Source organism: Podarcis liolepis (assembly GCF_965112155.1).
Source record: "Podarcis liolepis genome assembly, chromosome: 4".
NCBI classification, from domain to species: Eukaryota; Metazoa; Chordata; class Lepidosauria; order Squamata; family Lacertidae; genus Podarcis; species Podarcis liolepis.
The window spans coordinates 61,316,733-61,337,275 of NC_139558.1; the positions used below are offsets into that span (position 1 = coordinate 61,316,733).

Genomic DNA, 20,543 nt, shown 5'->3' on the forward strand with positions numbered 1-20,543 from the left:
GAAAGGTAGTTAAGAAACTATGGAGTTGATTTTTAAAAAATGCTAAGTGTACACAACAAAGGAACTTTGATATCCTGTGCATTAAATGCTTGGGTATTTAACTGAAGCTTCTACAAGACACAACCAAGGGGAAAATGACCTTTCAATGAAATACGAGTTAATAACACACTATAATGCTATGTGCTTTAGTCAAGTTAATCACAGCACAGATTGCAACTAAATGCAGCCCTATGTGTATTGCAAATTAATTAGAAGTAAGACTTTTCTCTGTGGCATGAGGGATCTAATCCTTGGTTACATCAGCACATTTTCAATTTTAATTAATAACAATTAACCATCTTAAATAAAGGGACAGGAGGGAAAAGGTGATTTCTTGTATTAAGCATAGCACTTTCAGTATCATCTCTGCCTAAATCTGTTGTGCTTTCTTCTTTCCTGTGCTACCATCAACGAAAGATTAATTCCATTTATGAGAAGCATGGGGAAGACAAAAGGATTATCTGAACCACTGATCAATGAAAGGAAAAACTACTGTATTGCTATTCTTATGTACATCTGGAGAGGTTAAGGGCAGCCTCAATACAAAGTTTTCTGTTAAAAACTAGACAACAAAATTATCAGGGTGTAAGGGAAGGGATAGTACTTCTGGTGGGGTACACATCCTCATCCATCTGGGATAGTTTGTCCACCTTTGGCCCCTACCCTGCGCTCAGCTCTCACCTGTGACTCCTAGAAGCTGTCAACATGGAATATGCCACAGGCTGGGAATGGTTTCAACAGGCTGGCTAATCTAGGTGAGGGTAGCCAATGGGTCTCAAACTTTTGGTGAGTCTGGGACTTCCCTTGCATGCAAAGACAGGCTCTGGTGAATTGAATGGACGAGACCGATAGTGGGTCCAGTGATCAAGAAGGCGGTTACTGCACATTCTGTAGGAGGACATGAGAGTAGATAGGGCTCATCAACTTGGGAAGGTAGGAGAAGGAAAGCTCTGATCCTAAACCTTCACTGCCTTCTGGCTAAACTCATCTGTGAGAGATGCTCCAGGAATAAACCCCAAGGAAAAATCCATAAGTGCTGCCTTGTGGGACATCTTCAGGAGAAGAAAAGGCTAAGGAGTAAACCATACACAAATCCGGAGTGGAATACCTAAGGTGGTTGGATGGTGTATTGTACACCTCTTTCTGCCAACTCCTGCAGCCAAAGAACATGCCAAATGTGTTGCTCTGCTTTCCTTTGGACCACATCAGCAAGGCCAAGAGAGGGGTCTTGCTGTCTGGGCAGCCCAGGACCTCAGTACACACTGCCCAGACACAGCAGCACTTCAGTGCTCCTAACACAGCAAAATCAGGGCAGGAGGCAGCAGTTATGAGTTAGCAGTTTCTACAGCCACAGCAGGTGCTGTGATTCTCCAGTGGTTTGACTTTGCCCTTGGAGGTGCACTTCATTGTTTTTTGAGTCATACGGATGCCAACAACATTACCGCCACATGTTCTGCTTCTTAAAAATGCATCCCTTTATTTTTAAAACTTATTTCTAGCTAGAAGAGGTGCATATATAGCTGGGCACTGAACTGCTAATTATGAAGTTCAATAATCATAGAAATCCGCATCTTGCCAGAAGTACCCTACAACTAGATAATCGTTCTGAATGTTACAAGGCCTAGGATAGAATACCTCCCCTTTGATATACTAATCCATCTTTTGTCAGTAGAAAATGAAGATTAGAAGACATTTAACTTAATTTCACTTCCAAAACTATAATAGCTAATGCTAAAACCAACACAGAATAAAACAAAACAGTCAACAAAAGCTGTGTTTGTTCCTTGACTTGTTCCCAGCTGTTCAACTCTGATAATGTTTCCATTTTTAAAAAGCAAAAAATGGCCAGTGTCTTCTGTTTTCCTCATTTCTTCAAAGAGAATTCAGTTTCTGTGTTATATGCTGAGATTTTTGTTACATGCTGAGATGCTCTAAGTCTTCACGTTCCAGTGCTTGAGGGTTGAATTACAATACAGAAAAGGTAATACAAGCTGTCGGATAAATGTGCCTCAACTCTGATACAAAGAGCAACTATTCTTTCCATTCTGCTAAAATGATGGAAAGAATGGTTCAGTTTCTACTGGATTTACTTTTATGTTATCTTAGTTGTCAATGCCAGTGAAGATGATGGTTGATACCATTATATGGCAAATTATTTTATGTAGTGTTTCAAAACAACTGTATAGTGGTGGTTTGCTGTCTTTCTACTCCTTTCTAGCTTTCCTTGTTTTTAATATAATAGTTTTTACCATATTATCCATCAATGCTTTTCACTTTTTATTAACAATGTTTATGACCATTGCATTTGCTTGCTCATCTTTGAACACTGCAATAAAATGTTTTAGTTTGGTTGTAAATAATTTTAAGCATTATTAAAAATGTATAGAAGACATATAATCTCTTGCTTTCAAGCTGAGAAAGTCAGCTTTCATCCAACACATTCCAAGTGTGTCTTCAGGCAATGTTGTGCAATAAGTGTAACAGTTGATTTTTAGATTATATACACACACACTCCACTCCAAGAAATTGTAAACTCTCTTACTTACACCCACCTACACCCCAAAAGTCCAACTGTTTTGAATATGTTTTGCATTGGAAAAGTCCAACTGCTTTGAATATGCTTTAATTTCTACTAGTAACCATAAGGTTTTCAGTCAAAAAATACCAGAAGTTCTATCAAAATATGTAGTGTAATGATAGCAAGTGTTGAAACGTCTTAACCTTTGCAGGGTAACTGCTATAACTGGTTAGGGCATGATGGATATTGCTTATACTTTATTGTGTCTTATAACAACAAGAAATAAACTAATTCAAGTACAAAAAAGGGAATATACTTTGTTGGCGAATTCATAAATCTCATCTGGCAGCTTTAACAGTTTATGAACACTACTATTCTATTGGTAAAGAGACCAGCAACTAAATAAAAGTCTTGATAAGTTGCTACTACTTGGCAATGACCTCACCACTCAGATAGGAATTTAGAGGCTTAAAAAGCAATCTCAAGAGCTGCTTGCTGAAGGTGGGTAGGATGAGGCAAAGGTGACTCTATTCTCATAGAGATAAGTTCTGCTATTAGGAGGAACACCTCCACTCCACAAAGGAACATACCCTATACTGCAGAAGCTCTATGGATGTAGAGCTACCATGAGTAGTAGACTCAGGGGAAGTGTGGGTAAGAAGCAGCCATGGATCCAAAGCCCCATCTGTTTCCCTGTGGAGCCCCAGGATCAGGCCCCTCAATGACATCTCCATAAAAACAAATGCAGATTTATTTATTTTTACACAAACCAGCCACCACTTTACTTCCGGCCAACTCAGTTAACATGCAGTTTTGTGTGTTATATCTTCACATAAGAGAAGTGAATTCCCTCTTTTGCCATATTTTGCAAACAACATGGTCGTGATTCAACGAAGTTGAATGACCACTTGCACAATATAACTTCTGCCCACGCCCACTAAATCTGTATCCTCACAACATTCCGCTGTGTGTATGTTTTGATGCTGTGTTAGTCTTCTTAAGTATATTTTATACCACAGTACAACAGTTTGTAACATTCCGAATGCTGAAGGCCAGGGGGGTGAGGCTAGGATAATTTGGATAACTGGAAACACAAATGGAACGAGCTCATTTTGTAAAGGGACAAACATAAACTAGAATAGGTTCCTTTTTGAACATGTTGAACTGGAACTGTTTCCTTTTTAAAACACCCTTTCCAAGTTCTGCAGCATATGCTACATAGGGCTGTCCCTCTCCCCCATGCCATGTGGTTTTCCCCTGGAGCCTTTGGCATGCACTATTAGGCAAGACAAAGGAATCAGGGAAAGAATGTGAGTGAAGGGGAAAAACTGACTGCACAAGCTGGCTTCTTTTTGCACAACCATTTGGTACAACTGAAGTATTAAAGATAGGCTGCTTAAATGAAAGACTGTTATAGCTGAGTTCAAGCCATGCTGCAAAGGAAGATACCAGCTGATCCATGTGGTACTTAAAGTCAACACTGGTCTGCTGATTGTCACTGTCCCCAAGCCACACTTTCAGCAGGGATCAGCTACAGTACTCTGGAGTTCTGGAAAGCTAATCACCACTGATCAGCTGATCAGCTCTGTTTGTAATCCCTTTCTTTTGTTAGGGTTCAGCTCAACTTGGAGCTCCCAAGTGGAACCAATCCCATCTGGTTGTGCATATTTCAAGAGTGCAGAACAGAAGCCCCACTTGCTAAAGAACAAACCTGACATCCTATATGATAACACATGCATTTCTTGTTCCTGTCCCATGCCCTTTTGCTATTGTCAGAACGGTACAAACCATACTAGAAACAACTGAATTCTGGATCTTTGTGGTACTGTATTCCTAATTTCTATGGGGTATTTCAACATATTACAATTCCTTTTTTTTCTAGTGCTATCTATACATATACCACTACTACTACTACTACAATTTTTTATTTATATCCCACCCATTTGGCTGGGTTTCCCCAGCCACTCTGGGCAGCTTACAACATATAAAACACAACAAAACATCAAACACTAAAAAACAAGATATCCTATACAAGCAACAAACAAACCAATAAAACAAAACACAAAACAACAACAATAATAAAGTTTACTGTTATACCCAAATTAAAGAAACAGCCAAACCCTAACTAAACATTTAACCAACACCAACCTGACAAAAATGAAACAGAGGAACTAAAATTAGAACCGTTTAAAGCATTGTAGCCAGTTGCCCCAACCCAAGAGTTATTCCAGCAGTGTCCCTCTGGCCTCCCAGCTGTTCAGGGTGAGTTTGGGCTCTGCCCCCTAGGCCAGGTGGAAATGGGCCTTGCAGCAGGGAGTTTTTCTTCCAGCACTCAGGCAGCAGCTTAGTAAGTTCTGTTGAGTTCAATGGGGCATACTCCCAAGGAAGTGAATGCAGAACTGCTACTTTATTAAAATGGGCTACAGAAAATGGGCCACAGAAAAATGGGCCACCAGGATATAGGCTCAAGGTGCCACTCACTGTGATGGGATCAGAAATATATACAAAAAATAAGAAGACAATTTAGACTTTGAAAATCCACTGCTTCATAATAGTATGAAGCAAGGATTTCTGTATCTAAGCTAAATTTAGATATTGTAGATTAACTTGTTTTATTTTAATCATTATTTCACCTACAGATGGTAATGGTTTTGACACAATTAAGTTTTCTAGTTCTTCCTCCAAGAAAAATACAAAGCTCTTTTCCCCCCACTTTGTCACAGCTGGTTACCAATCAATCTCAATTCACGGTACAGTGATGATAGCACATGTTGTCCAGGGGCCAAATCTGATTGGGTTGCATTTTTCAGCAGTGCTTCATATCTGGGGGGGAAATGTGTCTCAATGGCAGGGATTGTCAGCACACTATTGTACAACTGTCGTTAATCAAACCAGCAACAAAGACTGCATTCATAAGAGCCAGAGACTGCCAAATTTCAAAATCAAAATCACCCTATTTCTTTAAGAATTTCCTAACCAGTAATGTTTTTTCATCTGTTCTCGTGTATGCTTTCCCCTCTGCTTAATGAAAAGCAGACTATCTGTAGCTATTACTTCAGAAAAGGAATAACTGTATATGGCATTAACAATTGCTTCTTACAACTACACTTTTAAAGACATTTTCCACTTCTTTTGCTGAGTGTGAGCCAATCTATAGAGGGGTAAAAATACTGTAAGAACACAAGTAAAGGAAATGTGAGAGAGATGTGATCAGAATTCAGTTCTTGCTGTTCTCGTGATCTAATTTGCTTTTCTAGAGCTCTTATTAGTTTCTGTTTACACTGCTTTGCGCTCCTTGAAAGAAGAGTAGGAGAAAAATACAGCAAGAATAGTGGTTAATATCAATGGTCCTCACTAGTGTTAATGTGGTCTTTACTAGTGCTAATGTAAGGAGGTGATCAGATACATCATACTTATTTGAAAAGTTTGTTGGTGAAACAAGAAGCAGTAACGGTTAGCAGGTACGTACTTTTGAGCTTTCATTTGCTTGTGTGCGGAGCAAATTCTATACTAGCCCACCTCATTAAGTAACCACAGAATATGCCAAGATGTCTGTGGTAATGTGTGGAGCTAGTTCCACCTCTGAATGAGTTCTCGCATGCAGACAATGATCTCAAACTGCCAACCAATTGGCTGAGTTTAAAGGGCCAGTTCATTACAACAAGGGCTTCCAACAAGGACTATCATATGGTTGTCATATGACAAGTTGGTTATATGGTTCAGACTACAATCAGCACCTATACTGAATGTACCATAAAGGTCGGTTGGATTATGGTATTTTACCTAGAGAAGCTAAACTCAATATGTCTTTCATTTTCTTTCCCCACAAATCACTTAAATACGTAAATGTAACCTTCCATTTCACATTATTCCTTTGCACAGCATATTCAGAGCCAATTAACTTCCAACTTCTTGTTTTCTTGCTTCACCTGTCATAGATTATCAGTGAACCATGATGACTTGTGTGGGCAGTGTGAGTAGAACAGATGACTATGGGGCACTACATCAATTCTTTAGGAGAACAGATGGTTGCAATATCTCATGAGCCTTGCTATACACTGGCTGCTCGTTAGATAGCATGCCTTTTTCAGGGTGGTCTAGAAACCCACTGATAATTTGCAGGCTAGAATGCAATGAGTTGGTGTTCCTTCTCAAAATAGCTGCTGATTTGACCACTCTAAGGGCACATTTACTCTATAATCTCCACACTGGTACTCAAGATTATCATTGTGGCTAGCTCTCTGTCCTGGCATGCTACATAAATAACTTGTACACCCATCAGTCTCTGCACAATTGCATGATTGATAGGTGCGAACATGAAGTCTGCTGAGGTTTACAAGGCAGCTGGCTGGCATGCCAGAACCAGTACATCAGTGAGATGAAGTGGGAATGAGTCAGCTGCAGCCCAAAGCTGATTGTCAGAATTGTATCCAAGATTGTCTGCATTAAAGTTCAAGCCAGTTATACCCTTTTGACTGTCTAGGTATATGCTAGCCACTTTCTGTACTCTTAGAAGGGTGGGAATTGTTCTTCAGATATGAAATGGCCAAGCTTTATCGTGATCTGCAGATTTAGATTTTTGCCTCTGTATTTTCAATTCAACTGTAGTCAGTCTTAACATTAAAAAAACCTAAAGGAAATAATTTAGGTCCTGACTTTCACTGCTTGCTCTCTATGAAAAAAAATATTTATATATTATAACCTCTGACAATAGCATATCAACAGTTTCTGGAAATTTGATACTTCCATTTGCTGCTCATGTGCTTAGTCTAATGAACATAGTAACGTTTTTCCTGTTGGTGAGTGCCAATCAGAATGGCAAATTACTTAATTCATGGCAGCTTCTTGTATTGTTTCTAGCTCTTGGTACCTGCCAGTGAGAAGCTTCCTCACTAACCTTTAAAAACACTATTTAACTTTAAACTTACTTGAAACTGTACCTACCTGCAGAACAAAAATAAAGTTTCAGGGCATAAGGACAGGTTTCCCCGTGGTTCTATCACATCAGTGCAGAAGCAGAGAGGCACTTGTAGACCACTTTCTCCCAGAGAGGCACTGCTCATGTTGACCACTTTCTCCCATGTAGATTCCCCAGCCTTGTTGCGGTGTCAGAGGAAACCATGAATGTACAAACAGGAAATGAGAGAGAGTTAAGAACTCTCCCTTCTAATCTGCCAATTCTCTCATCTTTTGTCCCCAGCTCCCATTATATTGGAAAGTACAGAGTCCTTGGTATAAGCAGAGAAAAGGGGTTGAAGAACAAAAAGAACAGTCTGATGGAGGCAAAGGCCAATAATGGCTATGCTCTGTCTCCACAGCTGGAGGCAGTAATGCTTCTGAATACCAGTTGCTGGAACCACAGGAAGGGAGAGTCCTCTTGTGCGCGATTCCTGCCTAAGGATTTTCCCCGCAGGCATCTGGTTGGCCACTGTGAGAACAGGATGCTGGACTAGGTGGACTTTTAGCCTGATCCAACAGCCTTGCCTTGTGTTCTTATAGAGGATATTCCCAAGCCTAGCTAGAGATGCCTGGCATTGAACCTGGGACCTTCTGCATGCAAAGCAGATTCTTTACCGCTGACTATGGCTTTCCCTACATATTTTTTATTTACTGTGTTAGTTTAAATCAGTATATTCCCCACACCAGAAAAGAAACTGTCAACTTTGTTAGCAGTTTACTATGGAGATGAAACATTTTAAAGGCCAGAAGTAAAACATGCAGTAATGTACTTAGATTCAGGGTAAACCTGGAATGTCATATATTGATAACTGATGCGTGTTAGCTCTATTTTATCATAGTGCTCCAGATCAAGGGCAGAGTGACTGATATTATTAATAAAGCCTTGATACCACATGAACATAGCAATACTAATTTTATGGCTGTAAAGTTTTTAAGTAATGCATGGTGCAATAAAAGTGTCATGAAGATTAATGTTCAGTGGAATTATCTAATTCCACATAATAAATTATGTTCCAGAGATATATCCAAGATAGAATAAGGATGGTATATTCCAGGTAAGACATTAAGCCGAGCAGTGATTTTCATCTTCTCTGTTTCAAATGCAGATACGACATCAAAGATGACTACACCTTGCGTATTAAAAAGGCGATGAGCACAGATGAGGGGACCTATACATGCATAGCGGAGAACAGAGTTGGAAAAGTTGAAGCATCTGCTACACTAACTGTTCGAGGTAAGTGTTGGGTTATAGGAAAGGGACTGCAATATAGTGTTTTCTAAAATGGTGCAAATACAATGATTTTGAGTCGAAATAATTGCAGGTAGATTTTAAACATATATATTTAAAAACAGCTTTTTCTTGTATATAATTTTGTAAGAGTTCATTTATTTAAAAAATATCCTTTCTACTGCCATTAGTCATTAATTGATTAAAGATTGTTGTTAGAATAGTCATTGGGATGCTAAGGAGGTGCATTATTGAGTAAAACCAATAGCCCTCTAGCCCAGTACCCCAGTACTCTGCTTAATTAACAGCAGCTCTCCAGAATCTGGAGCAGGGTATTTCTCTGTACAATATAGATATTTTAAGTCATCATGAAAAAGGTTGAACATGGAATATTGGACGTGCAAATTGTGTTCTCTACCAGAAAGCTAAAGCTCCTAAGTGACTGCCTGCTCCAAGTGTGACATAAGTTGAGATCCAACTCTTTGGGTTTATACTCTGTTTGTTCTTTGCTCTCTGTGGTGATTCCAATATGCGCAGAGTTCACAATGTAAGGGTGCAAAGAACAGTTTTGTAATAATTATCCTTTCTAGTTAACTTGCATATAGAAAGTTGTGTTTCTTACCTTTCACACATCATGAAAAGCAGAAAAAAGTCTTAAAGTGGTAAACACAAAAACACACATACTTCCCAGTATTCATAGTTAATTGTTAGCTTAGGAGTTGTATTAGGAAGAATTAACATAGTGAACAGATGCTCAAACTAGTACATTGCACATTATTCTAACCTTATAAGCCATGGAAATCTCTTCAGACAAAAATCTAAAGTTATTTTCTATGCCAGAATAGAAAATCTAAGATGAAGAAAGGGAGAAATTGATTTAGCTTAAGGGAGAAGTGTGTGTGCGTGTGCATGTGCATTCAAGAGATGCCATGATGCTGCAGACTATAAAGGTGCCCTGTAATTGCAAAGAGCAATGTGCTGCGCTTTGAAGCTCTGCTTCAAAACACCAGATCACCTGATGTCATTGTGACAACATGTGATTGATGGGTGAGTGGCCCTTCCCACCTTTCAGATTTGGCCCATGGAATGGTAGGGAAGATCCAGTTCCCCACCACTGGTTTAGAAAAAGGGAGAATCGTGATCTCGGGCTACAGAAAAAAATGGTAAATTTTCATGCTAGAGAGAAAGAAAAAGGGCGTGTGTGGCAGAATTGAGATATATTGGGGAACACCAAATACATATCCTGTCGGAGGCCAAAGGATGTCCCCATTGGGCAACAGACTGTAGATCAACAAATAACATGCTCTCAAGTCTTGCTGTCTGTAAGTTCCACTTAGTGCACTTAGTGGTTCCGATTGCCTTGCTTTACATAGCCAGGTGTGAACTTCTTTGGAAGATGTACTATTTAAATCCAGTGGATGAATCCAGTTGGGGTGAATTATTGTTTCCTTCCAGGATCTACCAGCACACTAATATTACGACGGTCTGGAGATTCAGTACAGTTTCCTGAAACCTGCACACATGTTGAAGCATTTGCAAAATCATAAGGCACATGGATATATGTCCTCATCAGTGTCAAAATGTCAACAGTATTAAGTGATGTGAGTCCAATATGGAAACACTAATCTAAATATTTATAGGCAGCATATAAATATACCTGTAATATATATTATAATAAGTTGTGTGTATCTGTTTGTGTGTTTGTTAGATATACCCTTATCCATGGATGGATGGATATCACTCAGACACTATTTCACAATTTAGCAGCGTGTGCTGAAGGTTCAGTAGAGCTGTGAAAGGTTAATAAAAACATTTTTAGCGTTATCAGTGTTCCTTCTCCTTCATACGCATTAAATCAGATGATCAAAGTCTCTATGGATTGCTTTATTAGAACAGAGGTCAACTGACCTGAAACGCCAGTTTCCATTTCCATCATTTAATACATAGACACAGTTCAGTTTGATTTGATGAATCTGGAACACACACAAAAAGGGGGGGGGAGTTAACCTAGTGGCTTTGCAGGCAGTGAGGGAGAGGAGTTGTCCAGATTTGATAAAAGAGAGAGGTTTTGTGGTAATTCAGCTGCTAAAATATTACTATTAATACTCACTTTAGATAATAAGTTTTTGTTTTAAGCTGCAAAACATGTTCATGTACAAACTATGTTTGATGTGTAGATTGCCATTTTGTAATTTGAGAAAAGCAGGCAATAGATTTTCATTTCAGAGAAAATAGCATCATACCCATTCCTTCCTTTTTTTGTGGAAATAAGAAAACTAGTCACTACACTAGTCAGCTACACACTTCATATTTCCTCATAATACCAGCCAGGGCACATGTTGGAGAGACCAACAATTTTTTTAGGCTGAAGCTTAGCATAGTTATATGAGTAGTGAGTTGAACAAAGGGGACAAGGAGGAATCTGTTGAACTCACTGGAGCCTGAACTTGAGCAGATTAAGGTGAAAAAAGAAAATATATCATTTAATTGATTTTCCTACATGAAAGAAGATATCTCATTATCTCCCCCCCCCCCTTTCTAATTTAACTAACCATAGGCATAGTGTTTAGTCAGTACAATGGAAGACACTGCATTGGAAGTATATGTGGAACATCAGATATATAAAAGAACATTTAAAAAGCCAAGAAATATAATGTTTGAAGTCAGGAGACTGGAAATTTTGCATATAAAGCTGCATTGTCAAACTCCCATTGTTTTTATGGCTCTAACAAAAATAATATTCCTTGTGTATATAATATAATGATTTGAACTTTCAGTCTCTAGGACACTTTTTAAAAGGGGGACTGTAGTGTTGTGCCTTCTTCCACTAACCTGAAACCTCGTATTATGCTTATTTACTTTCAGAATAAATTCTGGTATATTCAGCTGAACTTATTCCTAAGTAAATGAGCATAGAATTGCTGTCTTGTATTGATTGGCTTCAATGAGACCAGGCATTTTACTTATGTAGTATTTCTGCCCCTGTCAGCTACGCTTCATTGCCGGCTCACCCAATAATGTTGTTCCAATAATGCATAAGTATGAAATATTTTTCATGAGCAGCCTTAATAACTCTGCATTCATATACTATCCCCCCCCCTCTCGCCATTTTACCCATGTTTTACCCTCATCTTTATTAATGATCCCATATCAATGTAAGATGAACCACTTATTCAAAGAGCCAATGGATAAAGGAAAAAAGACATACAACTTCCCATAAACTTACGGAATGACAGTCACCCACAAAACTTCTGACTGGTGATGGAATTTCTTGTTGTACTGTATAAGGGGCTTCCAGCAGCTTTTCACTCGCTGACCTACTTGCTGCACTCAGGATATCCTGTACCTGCTGGTAGTTGTGTTTGAGTTCACCAAGTGTTATTTATGTACTGAAGTTCTCACCCTGGGCCAGCAGGGGGATACTGTAGATCGAAAGTGACGTTCAGTGCTTGGATAGTTACAGAAAATGGTTACTGTTGCGTTCTAGCGGAGCTCTATATAAGCAGGCTGGATGAACCCTTCAGTTCAGTTCTGTTCTGGCCTGTGAATAAACAAGAGCTGTTTGAAGAATCGCTGTGTTGTCTGATATGTTCACCCACAACTTAACACCAAGGGTGATAAATAAATACTTGCTTTTAGCCTGCTGTCCTCAAAACCTAGTATTTGTTCCAGTAGACAGCAGACGCTGAAGCAGGGAATACAGTTTTTGGAAGGACTGTGTTTTCTACATGCAGCTTTGGCATAAATTTCCATTTTGCTGACAAACGTTAGCAGATAAAAGGCAGTTCTTGAAATCCAAGCTACTATTTTTTTCTTTTTAAAGCTAAATAGGGTATAGGAACCCTCAACTATTAATGAGAATAACATAGGAAAAACCAGCTGAATCAGTCCAATGACCCATCTTGTCCCAGCATCCTGTTCTCACTGTGCCCAACCAGATGCCCATGGGAAAACTGTAGGAGCATTCTCCCCTCCTGCGGTTTCAGAAGCATACTATCTGCAACTGTGGAGGTAGAGCATAGCCATCATGCGTAGTAGCCATTGATAGCCTTATCCTCCATGAATTTGTCTAATTCTCTTTTTAAGCCATCCAGGTTAGTGTCCATCACTGCTTCACTGAATGAAGAAGTACTTTTCTTTTATGTGTCCTGACTCATCTAATATTCAGAGAGAGAAATAAAAACTTTTCTTCATTCGTATTCTCTTTGCCATGCATAACTTTATAAACTCCCTTTTCCTCCTAGGGAAGTTGCTTTCCCCTTGATCATTTTGTTGCCCTCCCTGAGCCTTTTTTCAACTCTACAATATCCTTTTTGAGATATGGCAAGCAGAACTGTATAGATGGTATTCCAAATCTGTTTCTACCATAGATTTGTATGAAAGCATTATGATATTGGCGTTTTATTTTCAGTTCCTTTCATAATGATCCCTAGGAAAGAATTTGTCTTTTTCACAACTGTTTCACACTTCCTGGTGGTAGATGTTCAGCAGTGGACCAGACTCCCAAAAGAAGTGATGGACTTTCCTTCTTTGGAGGTTTTTAAGCAGAGGTTGGATGGCCACCTGTCATGTTAAGGGGTGGTAAACTCCCCGTCCCCCCCATCATAACTCCCAAGGTGACATTCTCTTTGGTGTTTCCCCCTTGGGTGACCTGTCAATGGTACCCTGCTAGGCCCCATTAGTTCTGAATGTATGGCTCTAGGGACCAGGGAGTCCACAAATCAGCCCACAGTTCAGGCCAATTTGTCTCTACTATCACCTCATTCCCAATGCTCTCCTCTCTCCAGCAGCTGGTGGAATTACCTCTAAGCAGAGTCAACTCGTAAGTCTGCAGGGTGCAGGGAGTGGCAGATTATTCTAATTCCCCTCCCCATCTCTCACAAGTAGTTGTAAATTTCTTCCTTGGGCATTTAGGGAAAAATATAGTGATAGTATAATGGGGAATGAGGGAAATAAAAGATATAAATATAACCAGTGCTTTGCCCCCCGAAAAACAGTTTAGGGGTACTCTCATTTTGACTCAAGAAAATCACCATTTTATAGTTCAAATCTGGAAAAATAAATACAGTAAATGGACAAAAATACAAAGATTCACAAAATGTTTAGGGGTATGTGTATCCCTGTGTCCCCCCCCCCGAAAAAAGCATGTTAAATGTTATTTAATATAACATTAAATAAAATTATTATATTCAAAAGATGTCACAACATATTAAGTTCCAAAAGTCTGACTTGGGCGTCTTACATGCATATTCTATACATGTCTACTCAGTAGAAGTTACTTAAAGGTAAGCACTGACTATAGGATTGCTGCCTAAATCTAACAAAGTTAAATTGGGGGGGGGGGGAAGCAGTTCACAATATTGGTTTACTTGTTTGGTTAGTAACATTAGGTCTGTTTCCTCTCTCCTATATTTAACCTACCAAAAATACCCAGTGTACCTCTGAACTCTTCCTTAAAATATGTTGAGTAAAAGCAGGTGTGACAGATCCCACTCACCCCCAACAACTCTAATGTAATGACAGTATTCTGCTAGAATGAAATCATTTGTTGAAGCAACTACTTTCAGTCTTAGTATTAGTCTGAAGCAGAAATAATTTGTCGATCATTCCCACATTTTAAAAAGAAACTAGAAATGATCTAAGCAGCAATTTGGGACATCTGAGTTGAAATTCCTATGGCCATTGGGAGTAATGTTATATTTTCATCAGGTCTGTCAGAGATTGGAAAAGGGATGTAGTATGATCCTTTGTGTCTATTACTGAATGAGGAAAAATGGTGCCTAGGGCTTTTCTCCGGCCTGTACTGCAGTCCTGATCAGCCATGCTTAAAACTCAATTGGTATTTAAATCATACAGTGATGCTTCTCTTTTATTGGATTGACATTTGCCAGTCTATGGTTTTCGATGATGTATTCATCAGGGTCTAAAAGTTTGGGCTAATGTAGAACTACTTTACTTCAATAAAGCATTAGCAATGGCATTTGATGATGGCATATGAACCTATCAAAAGTGTTGCTCATATGATTGATTCCAGACAGCTTTCTTTACTTTACTTTTTAAAAATCAAATCCTATGCAGGAACAAAAAGCTTCTGATAACTGCAACTTAAATAACAGCAAGAGGCATTTAACTATGGCTAATATATGAGAATTTAGTGTTCAACTGAGTATCCACAGTTAAAGCATATTACATATCATGCATTCTGACAAACTTTCTTTATTTTTTCTTTTAATTTTGTTATATTATCACCACACCATTGTAATGTCTCCAGCTCGCCCTGTTGGTAAGTAATCATCATTCTATCCATTTTAGCATGGTTTCATACAGTTCTTCATCTTTCATTTTCTAACCATGTAGGACTATCTTCAGTAGTTATTAACTACTACATATCTAATAGGCAAAGCAATGTGTTAGAGAAAATGTTTTGAATCTGTTCTGGACCTAGATTATCCAGTTAGTCTTGACTGTCCTTGATTAATACCTAGACCTTAATCATCCAGTGTTCCTACTTACGCAAATCATTGTGTGTCCTCTGTTTGGTATACGGCTTTTGTGTAGTGAATTGTGATTCTTTTTAAATGAATCACTGTCTATTCAAGTATTTCAATTGTTGTTTTGAAAAAAGAAGCTGCACTCTGTTTTGATGTCAGTAATTATATATGTTTTAAATTGTATCCTAATGGCCAAAGTCCAGATTATAATTTCAAGAGCCTGTTTAGCCAATGAAATCTATGAAATGGACAAAAATAAGTGGGGTTTAGATAAACACCTTCAATTTTGTATTTATTTTCCTTGCATAAAAAGGTCTGAAAGTTCTGCGTCTATGTTTTCCATATGATCCCTAAAATAAAATAATTTGTTACTACTGTTGGAAAAATATTTATACAGAATTGAATTAAGTACCATTAATATTACAGAATCACTGTCAATTTTGATTTTATTTTCTGATGGAGCACTAAATTTGTATCTGAAGTACCTGGGTTACGCAAGTGTCCTACATCTGATGTTCAGTGGAAGCGTAACTTCTAGGTGAGCATACAGAATTTTCAGTCCTTTTTAATGAAACTTGATAACACTGTTTAAAATCATTATTAAAAATGAAAGATTATAAAGATTCTGAAATCTCTACTTTCATTTTACAGTATTTCAAGTGGAACGGAAATAAATAGGTTACCAGTACTTTTAATGTGGCTTTTTCAAATGTAGAATTCCTGTGGTGATTGCAATGTTGTTGATGGTTTCAGATATTTAAGTTTTTATCTGTATTGTCATATCCTTTTTTTGAACAGGCGTGAAAATTTAAGCTTGAATTATTTCTGTCTGTTCGGTCAAAGCAAGCCATTCCTAGCATATGGTACTGACTGTACATATGCAAAGTCAAGCATGGTTCTGCCTGAGGTAGATGGCAGCTGGTGAATATAACAGCTCTGTACCAGATTCCCATTAGCAAATCAAAACATTATGAGTAATAACTGTATTGCTCATCTCTGAAATAGCTGTTCTTTTTATTTTAAGCTTTTGAAAAGATTTCCTACAGGAGTTTACAGCAGATGGGTTCTGGAAGCAGGGTATTTATTCCTATTTAGACCATTTGCTTCTGTTATTCCACTCATCAGATGGGTTTTCCAGATGAACAAGTTAATATTTTCACACACACTTTTTCCCCTTCCTATTTCTCACTGATGCAGTGCAAAGAGTTTATTCCAAATACTGTGAGTGACAGTTTAATGGGGAACATTAATTTCATCCATAGTTTTCCTATTTCATGAGAAAATTTAATTTGTTGGAAGTAAAATGCTCTAATCAAACATCCAATGGGGAGGATCCAAAAATATCAATGTCATTACTCTACCAGGTGAGGAAAATATGAGAATTTTTTTAAAAAATCAAAACAAATGTGATCAATTATAAAACTGACTTAACAGTGACCATCAAAAATAAACAGAAAAAGAAATTAAGCACTTTAATGCACTGGCTTGGACTTTGGCAGCCTCATGGCCCTTGGTTATCATTTATGTGGCATGTCCTTTTTGACAGAAGTAATTTGAAGATGGTAAGAATTGTGAAAGAAAAAGATGCAAAATCTAAAAACCAAGATAGGTAGTGCTCAAAATTAATACCTTTCACGATGTCTCAAAAACTACAGGAAACCAGTCTAGACCCTGGAGCATTTGTCTGAACTAATGCTAGCAAGTAGGGCACTCATGTAATTCCTAATGCAAACTGGTGCACTGATGTAATGTATTTCTTGCCTTCAGAAGGCAATTTATCACAAGTAATTATCACTAGCCAGGACCAGGATAGTAATATATACCACCTAAACTTAGATGCAACTTCTAGAAGCATAGAATTGTTGAGTTTGAAGTGACCATGAGGGTCATCCAGTCTAACCCCTAGCAATACAGGAATCTTTTTGCCCAACATGGGGCTTTAACCCATGACCCTGAGATTAAGGCTGGATGTAGACACATCAAAGAAGCGATTCAGTTAAACACGTTGTAAACTTCATACAGGGACTCCACAGCGCCATCTGGTGCCATACTGTTATAACGCACATAAAGTGCTTTATCTTTACAAATGTAGCTGAGTCCTAAGAGTGTTCTAAATTGAGCTACCTATGCATAGCAAGTTTTTTTTCTAGGAAGTTGACATGTTATTGTTTGAAACTGTACAATTTTTAATCTGTCAAGGCAGATTTGGATTCCCAGCCATATATGGCAGCTTCCAGAGGCTAGTCAAGTTTTGTCTTTTGCTGGCTACCCTCGTCAGAATTATTGTTAAGCATCTGATGAGCCAATATATATGGCTGATTAGCTAGGTGTTGTTTGTGGATCACAAGTTATTTAGACTTGGGCTATATAGACTGCTGTAAAATATATTGATATTTTACATCCCCAAATCCTGTAATTCAGAGTTTTCCAAAATTTTCATGCTGGTGACACACTTTTAGACATTCATCGTTTAGCATCACAGTAATCTGAAAGCCATTGGCTTGGTTTGCACATCATGTTAAACCATAGGTTGTGTTTAACTATTGTCTAATGTGAACGAGCGTCATGCTAGTGTACCGTGCTCAAAAATCTCCACTTTGATTCTCTTGCACTCATAGCAAACAACCACTAGTCTTGGTTTGACACGTCATTTGAGCCCAGGCTTGTTGCTTGTTCTTTGTGGTTTGGGTAAAACAAACCAGAAGCCCAGGTTCAGAAGATAAGACAAACCAAAACTAGTGATATGTTGTTTCCAGTGTGGCCAGGAACAGGGAGAAGTGAAAGAGGGACTTTTGAGAAGTGTACACCAGCAGGATAGGTTGGTTCTGAAACATAGAAAAGCAAAATATTAGTCTCTGGGTACCACTTTTCTTTTCTTTCTTTTCTCTCTCTCTCTCTCTCTCTCTCTTTTACATATGAACTAACCAGGAAATTGAACTTCTGAAAACATGACTGAGACTGAGGTGTTATTTTTCTTTGATAATTAACAGCCTCTAAATTAAAGATATTTTGCTCCCTTTTGATGTAAACAAATCTTAAAATAGCATAAAAGTGTTTGAAGAACAGGTGTCATGGAGCCAGATTACTACACTTTGGGTTATATAATAGAAACTTCAACTTTTCCAGATTAATTTCTTTCATTAATATGCTACAATTTATATTGAGAAAGCCAGCTGAAATGCTGCTTCATCAGCCTAAGTAAACATTCACTTTTGAGGCATGTTGGTGAAGTGAACATACCTTGCCTACTATTACATTTCCATCAACACTGCCATCCTGCACAGTCTTGGGAGTACAATCCAAATAAAGGAAAATACTGTGAGAAAGCAGCAAAGTTAAATGAGAGAGATCAAACTAAAACGTAGAATGAAAGCATTGTACCATCCACGTAATGTATAGCAGAAATTTATTCCACTGCTTTAAAATCTGTGAATAATTAATAGATACACATGGCCACAATCCAGTGGAAATTTATTCCTAATAGACCTTAACTCCAAAACACAATTAATATCTTCTTCTTTATTTGTTGGCCACTCTGGGAACCTTATTTCAGTGGAGGAGCTAGGCTTTCAGTAAATAAGTAGTTAAGAGCAGATAGGTAGGTGCAGAGCCACTCATCTTAATAGACAGAAGATGAGATCTGTTAGACAATCAGAGTTGCTTTCTTGTAAAGCCTTTCCTGCTACTCAATCCTTACACATTTTACCAAAGCTCTAAAGATCCCTGATATATTTTAGACAATTAAGTTAAAGTCTTAGATCATCAAACTATAATTTTAGCACAGTTCTCCCTTAACAGTTGAGACCAGGTTTCATTTATCCATCTGAAAAAGGATATTGTCTGAAACTTCAGGTTCCTGAGAATTCTGTACTTGAATCACTCATGGAACTTTGAAGGAAACATTTTTTTTTCTCAGAGACTCACCTTTGAATATTCTGAACTTTTTGCTTTTCTGTGAGATTATGTGGATGAAGACTGCAGACACAAAACAAGGAGGTTTTAGGAACAGGGTTCACAGGACTGTACATTGAGTAGCTCAGTTTCAGTTATAGAGAAAAAGTAGGTTACTAAGGTAATGAATCTCAAAGCCAAAAGGTTTAAGCAATTAAACTTCCAGTCCTTGTGCAGACAATAAATTAACTACAGTTGGAAGAGGACTTTCAGAATGTATTTGTTTTAGATCTTGCAGCCTGAAGGCACGAGTTCCATCATGAATTAAAGATCTCATTTGATACACCATTTCCTTTGAGGTAAACATTGTGTTAATAAATCATGAAAGTCTCAAGTGAGCTCCCATTTTTGAACTGTAAGCTTTCCAAAAATAATTTTTAATTACATTTCAAAAAAGGTCAGTTTTGGATTTAAATAAACCTTAATGTTGATGTTGTCGTTCTGGTTTCTTTATAAGTTACATTCCATTAAGTGCCTGAGATATAAGATTTTTATTTCTTTCTGAGTTCAGTTAGCAACCGATTAATCCCACTGTGACAAACCTGATTAAACATTTCAAGGTGTTATAGTTAAATGTATATATATTGATGCTACAACCATGTAGAGCCCCCATTAAATTAATTGAGTTGTCTTCTCTATTCTAATGGATTTCGAGAAAATTAGGAGTCCTGCATTTGCTACTTCCTTTTGTTTTTCCTACCTAACAATGCAATGGTTGCTGTGACACATTTTGCTCTGCTAACTTGCAACCACCTGATTCATCTTCATCTGTTTATGACTACAGTAGGGAATAACTGAAGTGGTGCAATGCAGCTTCTGTCTGGCTGATCCATTTTTACCCTTACGCTTGAGAATTTTATTAGCATTCAGTAACACCTTTGTTATGCTAGTGATTAGTATATAAGGACCAGTGCTATTTTTCAAGAAAAACAGGGGCCAGATCTCACCATGAATGCCTCCCTTGTTCTCTTAGAATGGCAATGGCACCCACCTGAGAGGTGCTGGAATTCAGTTCTGGTGAGTTCCAGCTGGGGGGAAAAGCCTGATAAGGACTGCAGAAAAAAAATCATTTTAAATACTTCTAACCATTTCTTGCAGGACTGCTTTTAAAGACTCAAGACCAAAGCTTGAGCTACAAAATAACTGTATCACTTTGTGTGACCTTTAAAAGCCATTCAGTCAGGCACAAAACGACATTTCAGGGGTGGGAGGGGGAATGTTTTGCTGTTACTGTCTTGAGTAACATAAAAATGCATACAACTCCTGTCTTGCGTCTCACTTTTAATTCCAGCTGTAGAATACAATCTTCCTCTGTAAAAACAACTCTGAACATGATGTGATTAACCTTAGGGTCCCA

The 20,543-nt window shown here is 38.1% G+C and overlaps 1 protein-coding gene across 30 annotated transcripts in view; it reads left to right on the top strand.

The window, feature by feature from the left end:
- The window catches only part of ROBO2 (roundabout guidance receptor 2), a 799,183-nt gene that overhangs the window by 652,535 nt on the left and 126,105 nt on the right, over positions 1 to 20,543 (top strand). For 20 of the 30 annotated variants that reach the window (XM_083498493.1, XM_083498498.1, XM_083498494.1 and 17 more), the window contains 2 exons: positions 8,623 to 8,750; positions 15,016 to 15,027. In XM_083498493.1, coding sequence (XP_083354619.1) covers positions 8,623 to 8,750; positions 15,016 to 15,027 — 140 coding nt within the window. The remainder of the gene's footprint in view (positions 1 to 8,622; positions 8,751 to 15,015; positions 15,028 to 20,543) is intronic. The other 10 variants (XM_083498504.1, XM_083498495.1, XM_083498497.1 and 7 more) reach the window with 1 other exon arrangement.